General features: G+C 43.6%; 1 protein-coding gene across 7 annotated transcripts in view; it reads left to right on the plus strand.

Annotated features, from left to right (window-relative positions):
- sh2b3 (SH2B adaptor protein 3) overlaps positions 1 to 18,606 on the plus strand; it is a 176,791-nt gene that overhangs the window by 142,857 nt on the left and 15,328 nt on the right. For all 7 annotated transcript variants that reach the window (XM_063034259.1, XM_063034260.1, XM_063034262.1 and 4 more), the window contains 3 exons: positions 4,580 to 4,674; positions 10,937 to 11,151; positions 11,976 to 12,147. In XM_063034259.1, coding sequence (XP_062890329.1) covers positions 4,580 to 4,674; positions 10,937 to 11,151; positions 11,976 to 12,147 — 482 coding nt within the window. The remainder of the gene's footprint in view (positions 1 to 4,579; positions 4,675 to 10,936; positions 11,152 to 11,975; positions 12,148 to 18,606) is intronic.

The following is an 18,606-nucleotide window of genomic DNA, read 5'->3' on the forward strand; positions in this document are numbered from 1 at the left end:
CGATCCCCTAGCATGACCAACTTGACTTCACAATCTACCACGTCATGGCCGTGAACCTTATCGTCCGCCCACGCTATTCTCCCGGGTAAATGTGTCACTTTATTCTGCAATCTGTTATTGTTTTCCCTCGTCCTACCTCAGTGCACTGTGGCAATGAAATGATCTGCTGAGCAAACCTTTTCACCGTAGCTTGATACATCTGACAATAATGACCCAGTTTACCAATTTATCTTGATATGGGATCATTAGAAAGGCTGACAGTACCTAAATTACCAGTGTCCAGATGGGAGGAATTTTGGGTTACCGAGGAGAGCGATGGTAGGAATTACTAAGGTATTGTCCATTATCTTCCAAACATTATGGCACCGAGTTCAATGAGACTCTCTCTCACTGCTGCCCACACATCTTATTCTGGTTTCTTTCCCCTTCCTTTCCATTCCTGAGGAAGGGTCTCAGCCCGAAACGTGAACTGTTTATTCATTTCAGTCCATGCTGCCTGACCTGCTGAGTGTTCCTCCAGCATTTTATGTTTGTAGCCTGTGTACTGCTTCCTTGGGCTGAGAATTCCAGATTTCTTGCACTCGGGGGGGCTGGGGGGGAAACGGTTTCTCCTCTTTCCTATCCTAAGTCTACACACCCATGCACGATAGCATAGTGGTTAGTGTAATGTGAGTACAGTGCCAGCAACCCAAGTTCATTTCTGCTGCTGTCTGTATGTTCTCCCCATGACTGCTGGCTGCTCCAGTTCTCTCCAGCGTTCAGTGTGTGTTGCCCTGGATTTCCAGCATCTGCAGAACCTCTTGTGTTTATGGTACAGAGGTGATGGATAAGCTCCAAACATTATAAATTTTTTCCCAAAGGGGTGGCGATAAACACCCCTTTGAAGGGGCAATGCCAGAGGTAAGTTCTTTACACTGAGTGGTGGGTGCGTAGAACCTGTTGGTAGAGGCAGATGCACTGGGGCATTTGAAACCACCCTTGGGTAGGCACATGGATGATAGAAAAATTAGATTAGATTCTGAGGACACTCAGTCCTCGTTTATTGTCATTTAGAAATGCATGCATACATCTTTTAACGGCAAATTACCTACAACGAACGTGCTATTCTTTTGGTGGGGTAATGGAGAAATGAAGCTGATGTGGAGTTTCAAATGCCATTTGAACTGGATGAATGTCTGCGCGCGCCCTACAAAGGCTGAAGCAAACTCCTGAGAATGTAGGAGCTGGGAGCTGAGAAGGAGGTGGTGGAGGTGAGAAGGTGAGCAGGTTCGAACGGAGCATTGGGGTGTTGGGTTGGCCAGTTGTGTGGGACTGGGAAGATTGGAAGTGACCCACCCCAGTGTTACGAGGGTGGGGGAATAAAAATTCACCCTTGTAGAATTTACAAATCACTACCCAAAAATTTAGTTGGTGGTGGCGGGGGGAGAACAGAATAAAGCTTGCTCTTAGAGAATTTAGAAACGGCGGGGGGGGGGGGGGGATAACCATATAACAATTACAGCATGGAAACAGGCCATCTTGGCCCTTCTAGTCTGTGAAAGTAAAATAAAAATTTTTCCCCAACTCACTTCTTGGCGGATGACCATCATCACATTACATCAAATGGCAATATATAGACTGTTCTGTGGGAACATAAATCCCCTTCTATAACGTGAGGGTTGCCTGCATTGAGTATGGGAAGGGCAAGGCAAAGTTCTGAGCTGGGCAGCTGCTAGGGAGGTACCCGAACTGGCACTTTGGCCTGATATGCCTTCTGCGTTGACAGATGTGCTTCTCTATCAAACCCTTGATATCAACATGTGGTTCCTGTAGCATTTTGAGCTCCTATTTAAACTGGATTTGAGTCCGATGTAGCGTGTGCCTTTGAGAGTGAGGCTTACTGCCCATTGTCTCAAATAGACAGTTTTTCCATGGGGTCGGTGTACTTCCAAATACTCTGAATTCGGAATCCAAATCAGGTTTAATACCACTGGCAAATGTCAGGAATCTGGTGGTTGTTCCTGAATCATTGAGTGTGTGCCTTCAAACTTAAGTTCTCAACCCCGAAAGTTATTACCACGTGGCAGTATAAATACCGCAATTAATTTGAAATATTCTTGGATATTGAGATTTATTGTAATTTTATTTAAAACTGTGATTTTTGGGACTTGCTCTGAATCTGTCTATTAAAATAACATTCAATTTTGGGTAGCCTTATGCAATGCAAATTTGCCACTGGTAATGATTGATTTGCACGTAGGTCTCCATTTGGATCTAGGGGAGAGTCTGATTCATCATTGAAATATTAACAAGAAAGAAGTCTGGAGGTGAAGGTTAGAAGAGAAGTGAAGGATTAACAACAATAAAAGATTTGGTTTGCAGTCACCTCCATTGATTGTGACAATTGCTGCTTCTAGTGCAGGAAACTCAGGAAGCACATGTTGGTCTGTTAGGCTTGTACATTATCTGGGCCTCCTGATTGCTTCGGTGAGAGGTTTTTCCTGTTATTCAAATACCAAGAATTGTGTCAGCAATTAATCTTGGTCTGATTTACAGAACTTCACACTTAGTTTTCTTGCAGCTGCTTTCCTTGTTTCCATGAATTAGATGCACGTTTCCTGACCGTCTCTGTGAAAGCTGATGATAACTTGGCTTGGCCCTGATCTTACTGACGCACAGATTGTCTCGAACCCATATCCTGAACTCTTTACTCTTTTTTTTTAAACCGAGCCTTATTTCACATGCTCATGGTGTTATAGACAGCAACCTTCGAAGGTGACGTTAGCCGGCAAAATTTGCTGTTTATTCTAGCAGCAGAACTCCACGGTGCGGTAATAACTCGGACATCTTCCCAGTAATGAGGGACAGAAATAGTCTTTTATATATTGGTTCATCAGTAATGAGTGTAATGCTTTGATTTTATTTAAATAGAGAAGTCGGCATGGTTTTCTGCTTTCGGCTGCAAGCTTGGCACCATAAGTATGATCGTTCTTGTGTGAGGAGTGGAAATGCAGCTGCTGTTTATGTCTTGCTTTTTCCCTCTGCCAGTGAGACACTTAATTCAATCCTGTCTATAAACTAGTAAAATCCACCCCCCGCCCCCACTTATTGGAAATATTCTGTTCCTCCTACGTTGCTAATCACCTGAATATTGTTCCAGGCCAGGAATCTAATGAGGGGTCTAGCTCGTGGTGCGTTCTGCGGGCAAGAAGTTCTGGTTTGCGACTTACAAGCTAATGAGAGTGCTGTTGCCATCCACTGTGTCTCCGCTGGCGGCTCTGGCTGTGATAGCGGAGGTGCATTGGTGGGTCGGGGAGTGGGATCGGTGCCTCCTCGCACGTAGCTGCTGCCCACACTAGCCACTGATTCGTTTGGATGCAAGTTCAGGTTGACCGTGCCCTGATGAAGGGTCTTGGCCTGAAATGCCAACCGTCTGTTCCCCTCCATAGATGCTGCCTGACCTGCTGAGTTCCTCCAGCATTTTGCGTCCGTTACTCAAGTTGGCGTCAGGGAAGCCTTTTCCTGTTCTCAACACTATACCTAGAAAATTCTGGTGTGGTGGGATCCATGGTGTGTGAATCTGGCACTTACTGCGATGTTCAGGGTTTCCTTCACCGTGTCTGTAGCTTCCTCTCGGTTTCCACTACTGCCAGCCATGCAAGTCCTGGGTGGAAGCTCGGGAATACCGTCACACTCAGACCTAGAAGGATTCCTCATCGCTGTTTCAGTAATGATTTTGTTTTACCAGTCAGAGTTGTTAGCCCTGAGCTGAACCCCTGAAGACAGGTGGGCCACTCTTAGTCTGGCTTCTCCCCTTTGACCTGCTTGGTATGGGTGACCCTACCAAAAAGCCCTGACTCCGGCCAGCCTGGCTCCCTGGGTTAAAACCCTACGACAAGGTTGTGGTCCTCTTGGAGGGTGAAGGTGGCAGGGGCACGATTCTACAATAGAAAGCAAAGGCAGAGGTAATATTACTAGGGCAGGGATCTAATGCTTTTATGAAGCCCATATCTAGCTGCTGATGCCACTCTGGTTTTGCTGGGAAAGTAGCAGGAGGAATTTGAATGCACAAAGAGTATTAACCTTGTGAACTACTTGTTTATCGGTTTGGCTAATGGTGTCTGTGTCAGAGGCCCTGGAATGCCAGTTCCTGTGGTTGGATGCCGGTAAATGTGTCAGGCTAGCAGTTGAATGTTGAGTCGGAAGAGAAAATTAGCAACAGGGGAATCAGTAAGGGAAAATTCATTGACATTCTAGTTATTTTCACACTAAAATTGTGCAGATTCAGTGATTACACTCTGACAAAGTCTTTTTACATTTCAGATACATATTAAACTCTGAGTAGTTCTGAAAGAAAATGCTGGATTTTGCATCGACTTGGCGCCAAAGCCTGGGAGATATTGTTGCTGGAGCCAGCCATTGTGTATGGGAGATTAGGAATAAATAAAATCGGAACTGTTTTTCAGAGATAAAAGAATGGGAATTTATGCTCTTCAGGCGCAAGCTTTTGTTTGATGCCACTTTCCATTTGCTCTGAAGGGCCATTTGCAGGAAGCCTTCACGTGAGCGGTGTGAAATGTTTCGTCTTGTTTGTCTGCAGGTCGGAGAGAAGTGAGGTGGAGCTGCTCCCTACCCCTCGTCCTGGCTCTGTGCAGACGGGCAGTGTCGACTGTGCCACGGATCCAGTTCACCAGGGTAAGTGACTGGCACTTTCCTTTCATTACTCATTGTACTGCAGTTTGACTTTGGGGTGGTTCTGAAACATCAGAGGAATTCCTATTAATACCACACCAAGGCAATGATGCAGACCAACCACCCATACTTTCCTCGCCTGGCTAGCCTAATGATACGTCAGACGGCTGAGTAAGTGGAAGCCACCATCTATCACTCAGCGACAGTTGCGTGATGCCTTATTACTTTCTTTTGGTCCTTGTGTCGTAATCACTAATTTCCTCTTTTCTCTGTGAACGGTGTGGGTGCTGTGCTGAAGCATGCCCCATTTGTCTTTTTTTTTCTTCCCCTCCTCCTAAATATGCACATCAAAAAAGTTCCTGGAGGGCTGGGTGTGTGTCTGGAGGTGCACCCTGCTTGGCTGATTTGGGGTGGGTGTGTGTGTGTGTGTGTATGTGATGGGACGAGGCTGGAGCCAGCAAAATACCTTGGCTTTTCATGAATCGTCGGGTCAGACCCCGAGAAACAGCCTCAACAGGCCATTCCCCTGCTCCCAGGGTTGAGACTGCCCGCAAACAAGCTGAGTGAATGTGTACTTCCAGAGAGATGGTTTACTTTAGATCGGAGTCTTCAGTTTGTTGCACGCAATTTATTTATTTTTGTGAATGTTTCTAAAAGCTACCATGGAGCTTTAGAAATAAAATTCAAAAGTAACAAACATCCTGCCTGACTCCAGTTGAGGTTAACCCTTCGTTGCCTTGTTTCATCCTCTAGATCCAGTCCTGTACCAAACCAGCCAACTGCAAACAGCAAGAACTGGTGATGCCAACAAGTTGCACACTGTGTAATATTTATTTCAGTCTTGTCCTTTAACATGAGGGGGGTCGATATTCAGCTGGATTCTACTTTGCAGCAAAAGAGACAGTGCTTTGTGCGGCTCTGATTGAGACCTGTATCCATTCCCCACAGTCTGTCATCTGCACCTGTGGTCCTCAAACACAACCTGACACTATAAATATCGATTTCTCCTTCTGCTGAACAAAATTCCCTCTCTTCCCCACTCAGACAATTCACTTCTTCTCACCTGCCTATCACTCCCCCCTGGGTCCCCCCCCCCACTTCCTTCCCTTTCTCCTATTGTCCACTCTCCTCTCCTATCAGATTCCTTCCTCTCCAGCCTGTCACCTTTCCCACCTGCCTGGCTTCACCAATCACTTTCCAGCTAGCCTCCCTCCTCCCCCCCACCATTCTGAAGAAGGGTCTTGGCCTGAAACATCGACTCTTTATTCATTTCCATGGACGCTGCCTGACCTGCTGAGCTCCTCCAGCATTTTGTATGTATGTGTTGCTTTCGATTTCTACTATCTGCTGATTTTTCTCATGTTTGTGACATACCACTATTGTTAGCTACAAAGAAAGGTATTTTTATCTTGTACAGTCGTGAAGCCTCAATTAAAATATGGGTGCATGGGGACTAGTTTCCGTCACATCTCTATATTGGCCATCTCCTCCTCGTTTCATCCAGGTGTAGGATCTCGACTGGAAATGCCGACTGCCTTTCCTCTCCACAGATGCTGACTGGCTCACTGAGTTCCTCCAGCACCTTGCTGGTTGCCCCAGATTCCAGCATCTGCAGTTTCCTTTTCACACAAAATGCTGGAGGAACACCGCAGGTCAGGCAGCATCTGAGAAGGGAAGCAAACAGTCGATGTGTCAGGCCGAGATCCCTCATCTGGATGCACATCGGGGCTGCAGTCTATTGCGTCTCACTTGATACTCTATAACAGGGGGTGCCCAACCTGGAAGATGTATCGATCCTGAGGGTCGTGGTTATGGAACATGTGTCATGTGGTGCCATTTCCCCCCTACAGGGGTCCTTATCCCAAAGCTCCTACCTTTGCTTAAGTACTTAGACACAAAGTTTGCAGCGATTTTCCCCAACACCCACCCCACTTTGTTGTTTTCCATCTCCCATTTCTATATACCCCCTGTAACTCGAGCAGATCGCCAGCAAAGGAGAGCTACCTCCTCAGTACTTAGATTGTCAAAGGTCTGTTGAGTTCTCTTGGGCATGTTACTGCCTCTGTTGGACCTGGGTGAGTGCTGGAGGCATAAAATCCCTGGAAGCTATGCAAAGCAGGAGACAAATGTATACACTCTGATTCCTCCCCTCCGCCCCCGACAATCTCTAGAGTACAGTGACTTTAACTTGCAGATTTGGTAGGTGCTTGGAATGCACTGCCAGGAGAAGTGGGAGAAGTAGATATAACAGCAATGTTATGCAAACACATTAACAGAGGAGGGATATGGACAGTGTGCAGGCAGATGGGGAAGTTTAAATCAACACTATGATCAGCACAGATGTCATGGGCTGGAGTGCCTGTTTCTGTGCTATAAACCTGCCCCATCAATTAATTTGTGTTCGTAAATCTAATGAGGTTAATTGAACAAAAGAACCTAGCAACATTGTGTACCCATGCACAGCAGAAATGGACTTTACTCCCCCTATACTGAAATAGAATAACATACATCCATCTTAGGGGAGGTAATATCTGTGAAGTACCTGACACCACAACATAATGGCACTTGATCCGGGGTTCCCAACCTGGCGTCCACGGCCATAAGAAAAAGTTAAATTTCATATCACACAGTTGCCTCATTTTTGTGGTGTGCATATGTACCTGTAACTGGTGTCTAAAATTTTAAGAGTTGGCTGCAAGAATCTTAAATAAATACCTAACAGCAACTTACAGTGGGTTCCATATTGGAAAAGGGGAGACAGCAGCAGTTTTTCTAAACCTATGGAAAGTTTTGCATGGAATCGTTTCCATTGTTACTGAACAGGTCCGGGTAACATTGTATGAGGTCATTGTCTTCAATTCTAACAATGACCTGAGGACCTCTGGTTGTTCAGTGAAACTTGATGACAGCCGCTGAATTCTGCCAATTGTGACTCGGTGTTTTTCATGAAGCTTTAGGATACCAAAGAAGTAATTCTCTGAATTGTCACAGGGTTGAGAATTCACTGGAAAATGTAATACAGATAAAGTACAGCGCTTAACTAGGTCATGTCAGAATCGGGTTTAATATCACCAGCATATGTCATGAAATTTGTTGTTTTGTGGCAGCAGTACATAATAAAAAAACTAAATTACAGAAAGTATATGTACAGAATGTGTATATATGTATGTGTGTGAAGTAAGTTGTGCAAGAAGAGCGGGAAAAATGTAGTGAGGTGGTGTTCATGGGTTCAATGTCCATTCAGAAATCAGATGGCAGAGGGGAAGAAGCTGTTCCTGAATCACTGAGTGTGTGCCTTCAGGCTCCTGTACCTCCACCCTGGTGGTAACAATGAGAAGAGGGCACGTCCTGGGTGATGGGGGTCCTTAATGATGGATGCCGCTTTTCTGAGGCACCGATCCTTGAAGATGTCCTGGATGCTGGAGAGGCTGGTGCCCAGGATTTGGCTGACTAAGTGTACAATTCTCGGCAGCTTGCACTGATCCTGTGCAGTTAACGCTCCCCCTTCCCCATACCAGATGGTGTTGCAGTCAGTTAGAATGCTGTCCATGGTCCTTCTGTAGAAATCTGCGAGTGTCTTTGGTCACATACCAAATCTCCTTAAACTCCTAAAGAGATATAGCTGCCGTTGTGCCTTCTCTATAATTGCATCAATATGTTGGGTCCAGGATAGATCCTCAGAGATATTGATGCCCAGGAACTTGAAATTGCTCATTCTCCACTTCTCAGCCCTCTACGAGGACTCCTTTGGTTGCTAAAAATCCAACCCCAGAAAGACGATAGGAGAGCACTGTGAAGCCTGAGGTAGCCCTCTTCTCTAACCCCCCCAGCCCAGCACTGAGGCAGTGTGCATGTTTAATCTGGCAACATGTCTCTCAGAAGCCAGTGCAGTGGTAGGTCACACAATTGCAGGCATGGCAATTGGACACTGAGAAAACTGCTAATTGAAGGCTGCTCTATCAATTTTCCTGACTTCACAATAACTTTTTATGGATTTTCTTTTTTAACTACTCCCTTTGGTTAGCCTCTGCAGAGGAAACATGCCTATTATTCATCTGACCTACTTAGTTCAGACTGTGTTTAATCAGGAGAAATGTGCTTTGGGGTTACTTGGGTGTGTTATTGAGCAGCTTTTCTCTGGCAGTCAGCAGATGAGTAGGTGAGTAGATGAATGGCAGTCTCCCTTTTTGGATAAATTTCTTTTTGGGTATTTTTTTGAAATGGAGCATTATTTTGTGTCTTCTGTTGGCCAAAAATCTGCCGTCATTCCCTGCCACCAGCTCCCTTCTTGAGGGGGTCACTGGTACATGAATGAAGCAGGGAACTGCCATGTTTGCAGAAGCATTTTATTTTGTACAGTTGTGGAACAAGCCCTTCCAGCCTAGCAGGCCGCACCACAACCCACCTATTTAACCCCGGCCTAATCACAGGACAATTTACAACGGCCAACTAAACCGCGGGGGGAAACTGGAGCACCCAGAGGGAGCTTACGGGAAGGACGTACAGACCTCTTACAGAGGACGGCAGAATCGAACTCCAAACTCTGACACCCCAAGCTGCAGTGGTGTCGTGCGTAGCAGCCACACCACCATGGTACCCTACATCATTGTGTTGACACTTTGGAGGCCAGAAGGGAATGCGTTGGGAGCGGGGACTCGCATTGTATTTCCATTTTAAGTCGGGAAATGATTGTTTACAAATTTGCTCCATCTTGCCGTACACTAAACATGAAGGCTGAGTGGGTTTTGGGTAGTTCGCAACCTCGTCAAAAATGTTCATGTGATTCTTGATCTGGTTGCATATTTACTCGCTGCCTCACTTCTTAATAAATCAATCTTCCACTGAAAAAGTTTTGTTGAGTTCTCTTACCCTTGGGTGTGTGAAACTTTCACCAGACCTCATAACCTAACTGCAGTGACTTTTTTTTTAAATGAATTCAATTTTCATTTTTGTTAGATCAAGGGTTCCCAATTTTTTTTTTAATGCCATGGATCAATGCCATTAAGCAAGGGATCCATCGACCCCAGGTTGGGAACCCTTGACCTCAATGTTACCTGGAAGGCAGTGGAAATCTCTTGATGATCAGACGTTTCAAATTGCAGCCGCTGTGAAGTGTCTATCCCCAAAATAAACCTCTGCAGTATTTTCCATTCTCAGTTCCATTGATGGCTTCAAACCAGTGCTCTGTTTGACTCACAGCTCTCTTGAGGTTCCTTGTTCCCATTAGATTGACTGTATCCACAATGAACTGTAACCTGTGTACTGATCTGAATGAGTTGAATTATTTTCATTGGTCAGTGGCTTTTCCCAACTTGGTGCAATCTGCAAACTTACTTGCTTGCTTATTGGAAGGTCAGGCAATCATTAAAAATAACAAGGTCCCTTGGTACAAGCCTGGAATACAATGCCCCAGCAGTAACCTCTTAGCAGTCTGAACATTCTCGTCTTAGCTGCTTGTATTCCAATATTTCAATGATGCAGTTTATTTGTTCACCAGTAGCGTTTTAATCAGATGTAGGACTTTGTCAGAACGATTTTAACTGGCACCATCTTAGTTTCATTGTCACGCAGACTGCTGGGGGATCTCGGCAGGCCAGGCAAGAGTGAATGAGTGAGAGAGAGAGAGAGTATGTGTGTGTGTGTGTGTTACTCTGCATTTCCAGCATCTGGTAGAATCTCTTGTGTTCAGTTTCATTGCTTCTTTTTCACAGTGTCATGAACCTTGATGAGAAGCTGCTGTAGCTTGGCTAAATACAACCACCCTAACGTGAATTTGTGTTGACTGACCTGTAACAAGCCGAGCTTTTCCAAGTATTTCTTCACTTCAATTGTCGTCGTTCCTTTCTGCGCCTTGTGGCGTATCAGGTGGCAACAGTGCCATTTCTTTATCGTTTTTGTCTATTTTTTTTTTAACGAGGCCGAGTTGCTAGCTCGAACCTCAACCTAACACGGATGGAAAGCATGCAAGGAGCTGTCTGGATTTGAACCCGCAACCACTCCCCTCAAAGTCCGTCACAGATATCACTGCACCACCAGCCAGCTTCAAATACATTAGTTCGGTTTAAGTTAATTAGTGAAGTGCATTCAGTTCACACAATGAAACATTGTCATTTTGGTAATTTTAGTAGATGGTCTCTTGAAAGAAACAATGCAATCTTGCGCTGAGTTTCTGCAAAAACTATTGACCAGAATTCCACTCCCATTAAAACTTGCTCATCTTCCAAAGCAATTTCTGGATTTAAAGAAAAATTATTTTTGTTGTCAGGAGCCGCACATCACTGCGCGTCAGAACAGCCCTACCACAAGACGGACCAGCTCTTCTCATCCTATGCCTGGTTTCATGGTCCAATCTCTCGATTCAAGGCAGCTCAGCTGGTACAGATTCCAGGAACCGAGGGTCACGGGGTCTTCCTTGTGCGGCAGAGTGAAACACAGCGAGGAGAATACGTCCTCACATTCAACTACCAGGGGAGAGCAAAGGTACAATGCAAGAATCAATTTACCTTGTGTACATTAACATATTCACTGTCTGTGTGCATCAAATACATATGCATTTGTGGCATTGCATTAATAAATATGAAGTATAGATAAAAGTAGGAATGAATTGCAATGTGCACTTGGTCTTTGATTTCAAAAGTTTCCCAAGATCCTTTAAAACTCGGAGAAACAGATTCTAACTGCTGAGTTATCTTGGAAAATATGGTTTATGACCATAAGTGGGGAGAGGGGATGGGACTAATAGGATTGCTTCCATTGATGGGCTGAATGGCCATCTTCTGTACTGTATTGAAGAAAACAAATCTTCCTTGCTGTGACAAAGCTGAGACACAATATTGATGCCCAGATATCACCACTTATCACAAACTAGTTCAGCCAGAAGTAGCCAACTGTCCACGAATCCCTCGTGCCTCAATTTCCTGCTTGCCTAGGTGTTCACGCACTGAGTTTCTAAAAGATTTCGATAACTTGCTTCAACTATTAACCTAGTAGCTTCATCCTTTGTATTAAATAATTGAGGGGCATTTATGATTGAAAGACCTTTGGAGGGGAAGAAATTGCCAAGGCCAAGAGATTGTACTTCAGAGCTGTTGGTATTGATATGTTCCACATGTTCAGGTCTGTGAGGTTGACTAAAAGCAGATCTAAATGGCCATTGGAAGCAAAACTGAAGATTTTTTTTCTTCAGCCTTCTGGCATTGTGGGACTGTTCGTATTTGTTAAGATACATAAACTAGTCATTGTTCAATAAGTGATGTGCAGTAATTTTGTCCAGCGATTGACAAATTTTGTTTCAACTTTTCAAGCACCTACGACTGCTTGTGACCGAAACTGGGAAGTGCCTCGTCCAACACTTCCGTTTCCACTCTGTCACAGAAATGCTGAACTATTTTGGAACATTTGCAATCCCCTTGGAGTGTGGTACATCTCGAGAAGTCAAACTATCTAGTTATGTGGTGGCAATTCCTTCACAGCAAGGTAAGACCAGATTTACATCTTAAGTGCAGACGTAAGATTTACATCGTAACAGCTGAGATAAAGACCTTGTGTCTTTATGGATGATGGCATTTCTGAAACTTAGTTCAAGCTTCATATTTTACAATTCCTAATTTGTGGCAGGCCTAGCAAAAGGTCCAAAGTTGATACAGTCTATGGTTTGTGCATGGACACACTCTCTTGATCTCTCACTTAAGTTCAGGTAATTACCTTGGGATTTTTCTGATCCGGTACCCAGGGATATTGGCCAGTTTTTGCACATCATATGGAATCAACCAGTATATTGCCAGTAAAATGGAACCTCCAGTTTTATAATGGAGGCTCTGCAGATGTTGGAATCTGAGGCATCGGACAACCTGCTGGAGGAACTTGGTTTTGGAGCAGAATCTGCAGAAGGAGAGGACTTGTCAATGTTTCAGGTTGAAACTCATCATTAGATTTAGATTATGAAGACACACAGTCCTCTTTTATTATCATTTAGTAATGCATGCATTAAGAAATGATACAATATTTCCTCCGGTGCGATATCACAAAACACAGGACAGACCAAGACTGAAAAAACTGACAAAACCACATAATTGTAACATATAGTTACAACAGTGCAACAATACCATAACTTGATGAAGAAGTCCATGAGCACAGTAAAAAGTTCAAAGTCTCTCAAATGTCCCACATCTCACGCAGACGGGAGAAGGAAGAAAAACTCTCCCTACTATGCCCGACCACAGTCCGACTCTGAGTCATCCGAAAACTTCAAGCCTCCAATCAGCTCTCCGACACCGAGTACTGAGCGCCATCTCTGTCCGCATGATTCAACCTCAGCTTCAGTCACCAACAGCAGGCAAAGCTGGGGATTTTGAGGCCTTCCCTCTGGAAGATTCCCGACCGCGCAGTAACAACAGCAGCGAACTGGCGTTTCAGAAATTTCTCCAGATGTTCCTCTGTGCTTTCACGGCTATCTCCATCAAATCAGAATTGTCCATGGCCCCTATTTAACGGGTACAATATTTTCATCGGAGGGCTGTGCGTGCACGGCGTGCTGCTATCTCTCCTCCCGCCTGAATCCTCTGGCTAAGTTCATCTATTACAGAGGTGCGCGGCCTTTTTCTTTATGCCATGGACCCATCGTGCGTGGACACCAGGCTGGGAACCCCTGTTCTATTAGATAGTTTGTTGCTCCAGTTTTATGAGCCTGTTTTCAAGAACCCATGCAGAAGGAATGAATGTTAATAGATGTTATAATTTAGCTGTTGGATCATTGGAATTAATTGGAGCCTAAGCTCTGAATTTAGGATTCTAAGGCAGTGGTAGCAGGTTGGGCTGTGGTTAGGAAAAGGGGCAGTTCACGAGAACCAACTGGATCTTCATTAAAAGTTTTGATGGGATTCTGAAGGTTTTGATTGAAAAGCGGAGCACTGTAACACATTGTCCATACTAAATCGGGGGATTCGCAAACTGCCTCCAACCAGATCTAGCTTCCCGGCATTGATGTCCACAAGTTCAAATCCCCAGAGCAGCCAAATGCTTGGTCTGCCTGCCACAGCTGGGATGAGTTGTCATTTCCGACCAGGCTTTCTCAGTCTGTACTGCTTTATGATAAAGCTTTCCATCTGTTACTGAGTGAAATCTGGCTGTTCAGTTCACCCAGTACAAACAAGCTTCCTTCCTGTTACCGGAACACTGAATGGTACTGGCAGTGATCCTAGAGTGGTCCGCAGTTCTTAGCACCTCTCCCCCAGCTGCAGTCACTACTGTGATGGCAAAACCACAGAGAGGGGGAAGAGAGAGAGAGAGAGAGAGCGCGCACGAGCCATAGTTGAAATCCAGTCCTCGTCCTGTACCAAATTGCTAGCATTTTAAACACTAAAGACCCCTCTGTATGTTACTGAGTCCAGGGTGAATTGTTTCGCATTGATGTATTTAAAATTTGAGAAATTAAGTCTGATTAACATTAGAGATACATACGAGGCAGATGCAAAGGGCAAAGAAATCCAAGAGCAGAGTATCCCTGATGGATATTAAGGGCAGAGGTGGGCTTGGAGGCCGAATGGGGATATGTCCAAAATCTGGAATGAAGCAGGGCTATGGGCAGAGAACAAAAAAGAAAATAAGCAGATCATATAATTTTAAATTTTGCAAAATTAAAGTTCTTTTGGTGAGGGGGAAAATATTCTTTCTAAAACCAGTTGTTCTTTACAGATAATATAAATGTCTGTTATCTCTCTGAGCTCTTTATCCAGCAGCATTGTGTGTTTATTGTTGGTAAATGAAGGGTTGTCTTTTAGTTTAGGTTGGTTTCACTCACTCCCCTCTTATGTTGCTGTAAGTTAGCGAGAGATTATAACAGAGATTTATGCAAGTGACTATTTTTCTCTTGTGTAATGAATGAAATTCTGATCAAGTCTTTTTTAAAAGAAAAACTAACACATTTCCATTAGCAGTTAGAAACAAGATATGGCCTTGTACAGCTCCTTTCAACATATTTTTGAGATGTTCCAAACCATTTATTTCTTCCCTTTTTTGTAAAGTTGGAAAAGTGATTTGCCATAGCAAGCTCTCACAAATAACAATGTGATGCTAATGAGCAAGTAATATATTTGAGTAAGGGCAAGTGAAGGGTAAATATTGCAATGACCAGGTTTTATTTCCCTACTCTTCAAAATAGTGCCATGTACCTTTTCTTTCTATGTGACAGAGCACAGGGCTTAGTTTAACATAGTATTTGAAAGGTGAGCATCTTTGATGTAATTCACCATCACTTTCAGTGCATCTGCATAGCCGCTGGCCCTTTGAGGAAAAGAATGCTTGAAGATTGAGACTTGGTAGAGTGCACTTGGTCTCTCAGTCAGCAGAGATCCCTGCTGACACTAGGTCTGCCCACAGATGTCAACTCAAGATACTAAAGATAGCCAGTGATGCTATTTCTGCAAAATTTCTCCAAGTCCACCAGAAAGACAAGGGAACCATAAACCTTAAGTAGACTCACTTGGCTGCATTGGACGTCATTCATTCACATGCCTGGCACCAGACTCTTTATCAAAAAGAGTTGGTTCTAATCCCTATCACAGTAGGAGATCAGACAGAAGAAACAGATCAGGGATGTGGGTGAAAGCTTTGTGGTTAAATGGGAATCTCCAGCCAAAACCAGTTGAAGTGGGCAGGAGCATTCAGGATAATAGAAAGCATCTCAAGTCATTCTCTAGGAACGCCTCACAAACTTACCACCCACACCTCCCTTCTACCATTATCTGCTTCATCTGTGAGAGAGTCTGACCTTGTGTATCCAGAGTGGAAGCAAGTCGTCCTTGGTCCTGAGCGACAGCCTGACAAGGTATTGCATCTCATGTAGGTTTTTGTCGCAGGAATTGGATTTGAATTGGAGTTAGAGTGCTACCAACTAAGCTGACATAAATCATGGTTTAAAAGCAAGATATTCTGGGTGCTGGAAACTTTAAGTACAAAATTCTGGAACATTAAACAGGTTTTCAATGAGAGTAGAACAGACTTCACATTTCCAATCACTGACCCACTGGGGGAAAAGTTAGAAATAAAACAACCTGTAAGTTGCAGCAAAAGGTGGAGGAGGGAAGAGGGCAGGTTCGCTGGAATGCGAAGAGAACAAGTACAGAAAATGTGGTGGAGACTTGCCGAGATTCCAAATTGTAGTTTATTGTAACGATGTTTCTTCATACCGACCAACTTGCTCTGCACTTTTAGCTCTTTGACTTTGGCACGTGTGCTTTGATAATGTTCCTTTTTGAAAAGGCCCTGTTCATTTCAGCATAACTGTTGAATTGGCTTTGTCAGAATGTGAATACAGTTTCTTTGGTTGTAGCCTGGGAATCTAAGCAGTAAGTGTTATGATGGAGGACACTTTTGGTGCTAAATCCCACAGTGAAGTCATTCAGCACCTCTCTGTGGCTGATCTATAAAGGCTGATTTATACTTGTGCGTCAAACGTACGCCGTAGGTACCGCGTACCCTACGCAGTAGGGTGATGTGCACCTCCCCAAAAATGTAACTCGCACGGCGACACAGACCGCAACAACTGTGATTGGTCCGCTTGGTAGCATCGCATTTCCGGTTGCTCTTCTCCGCCATGTCTGTACACTGACGTGAAATAAACGGTTGGAGACGATGAACCATATCGTCAAATCTACCTGCCGACATCCGAAAATATTTGAAATGCATTTCCTCGTCTATGCCTCTCACGAAGAAACTCAACACAGTGGCATAGAAACCCCACAGCCAACTAGCGTTTTGGTGGTGAATTGCAGAGCGACGCAGACACGACTACGCATGCTCGCTACGGCGTAGGGCTACACAAAAGTATAAATCAGGCCTACGGCATATAAATCAGCCTTAACTCTGCTCCATCTGCAGAGGCTGTACTGTGGACTGATGGGATTTGACCAGACTGAAGACCCAAACTTGACCAAAGGTGAGAAGTGCATGCTGATAATGACATCATAGTATATACATACTTCAAACTACTCACTCATTTATTACAACACAAAGATGAGGCTACGTGCCAGTTCCAAACTGAGCAATCCCCTGAGCCTCATTCACACTTCTCCTTTATCTTCCTCCACTAGAAAGTGAAAGGAAACATTAATAATTTGTTTTCTGTGCAAAGAAAGTTAGTGATTCAGATTGCTGATCCTTCATTCGTCCTGAATAGAGGTAAATATTAATCTGAAATCCAAAGAAATGCTCCCAGCTCTTTATGCGATGTCACATCATCGTTTGCATCTGCCTGCTCATCATTGTGTATGTATGTCACCGACTTGAAATGTCATCTCTGCTTCTGTGTCCTCGGACAATGGCTGACTTGCTGAACATTGCAGCATTTTCTGCACTTATTTCAGACTTCTAGCAGCAGTAGCTTTTGGCTATTACATGAATTTAGCTTCTTACATTTTTCTTGGCTACTTCTTGTTTTTGTGGTCAGTCAGCTCTCCTGGGAATGGCAAGAGTAATGAGAGGAAGAATTGATGATAACGAAACGGTGAGAGTGCTTGGTCTTTGTGTATAATGTACCACAAGAAACTACAGGTTCATGTAGATCAAGAGTACTTTACAAAGTTTTGAAAGGGTGCCGACTGTATCAATTTTTTCTGAAGGACTGTTTTTGAAATCTACTTTCACAATTTAAAATCTTGCTGTCTGAATATATTAAATTAATTGTAGACATCTTGAAGCAATCAAGAGCAGATAGCGATATTATAACAGTTACACTCTCAGTGGTTTATAAAGTAACAAATACTTTTCAAAAAGTGAGATGTCAGTTTTGCAAGAAATTCAATAAAAGGCAATAATCACAAACATTTGATAACATAAAAGCAACTGAACACTTTATATCAAATCTTAGTGTAATGTTCATTGACTTTTTTGATTGCAACAGACAACGTACTTATTTGATAATGAAAAAGCATTTCCTGCCACAAATGTCAATGAATTGCAGTATTCTTGATTAAACCAGTGACATCAGTTTTAATGATGGGTGACCATTTTTCTCTTTTATTTTGTGAGAATAGAATTTAGCCATTGCAACCATCCCACATTCAACTCTATTGATGTGAATTAAACAATTGGATTGTTGCTAAAAATTACTTCCTATTTCAACACAATGTTGTTTCATTTGCTGTAACCCGTGCCTTCAAATATCTTTTACTGTCAGAGTGCCATTTCCCCAACTACATTTCTGCATACTGCATGTGAAATTCTTCTTTATATTTAAAAAATAATTTACACACTGTCCTTAGAAACACTGATTTCTTTTTTTTTGCACATTTGTGCAATCATTGAATACTTTAGTCAGTTTACATCATGATTCAGAAATATTTAAATAACTTAATACAAGAAATCTGCATTTTAAAAATCTCCTTCCAGTTCTATGCAGCAATCCATGTGCCCCACAATGATTTGGCCCTTATTGGACAAAGAACCCAGTGCTGCTGTCACTGATTTGACAAAACTTCAGTTTTAAGATCGCTTTTTCAAAAAAATAATTTTTCGGTAGTTTCATCGACCCGGCTGGTGGCGTAGTGGCATCAGCGTCGGACGTCAGGACGAAAGGTCCCAAGTTCAAATCCAGCCAGTGCCCCTGCACGCTTTCCATCTGTGCTCGGTTACGAGCTGGTGATCTCTTTGGAAACTCACCCAGCAGAAGGCAATGACAAACCGCTGCTGTAACTTGCCTCGTACGTGGTTCCCCACTACGTCAGAGAGGCGTGAAGGGAAATCGTCCGCTAACCGGAGCAACTCCGGATGCGATGTACCTTTCCTTTCCTCCTTGGATAATTATTTTTGCTTTAAGACAGACACACTTATACAAACCCCATTTCCAGAAAAGTTGGGATATTTTCCAAAATTCAATAAAAACAAAAATCTGTGATATGTTAATTCACGTGAACATTTATTTACCATAGAACCATAGAA

The sequence above is a fragment of the Mobula hypostoma genome, chromosome 27 (assembly GCF_963921235.1).
Source record: "Mobula hypostoma chromosome 27, sMobHyp1.1, whole genome shotgun sequence".
NCBI classification, from domain to species: domain Eukaryota; kingdom Metazoa; phylum Chordata; class Chondrichthyes; order Myliobatiformes; family Myliobatidae; genus Mobula; species Mobula hypostoma.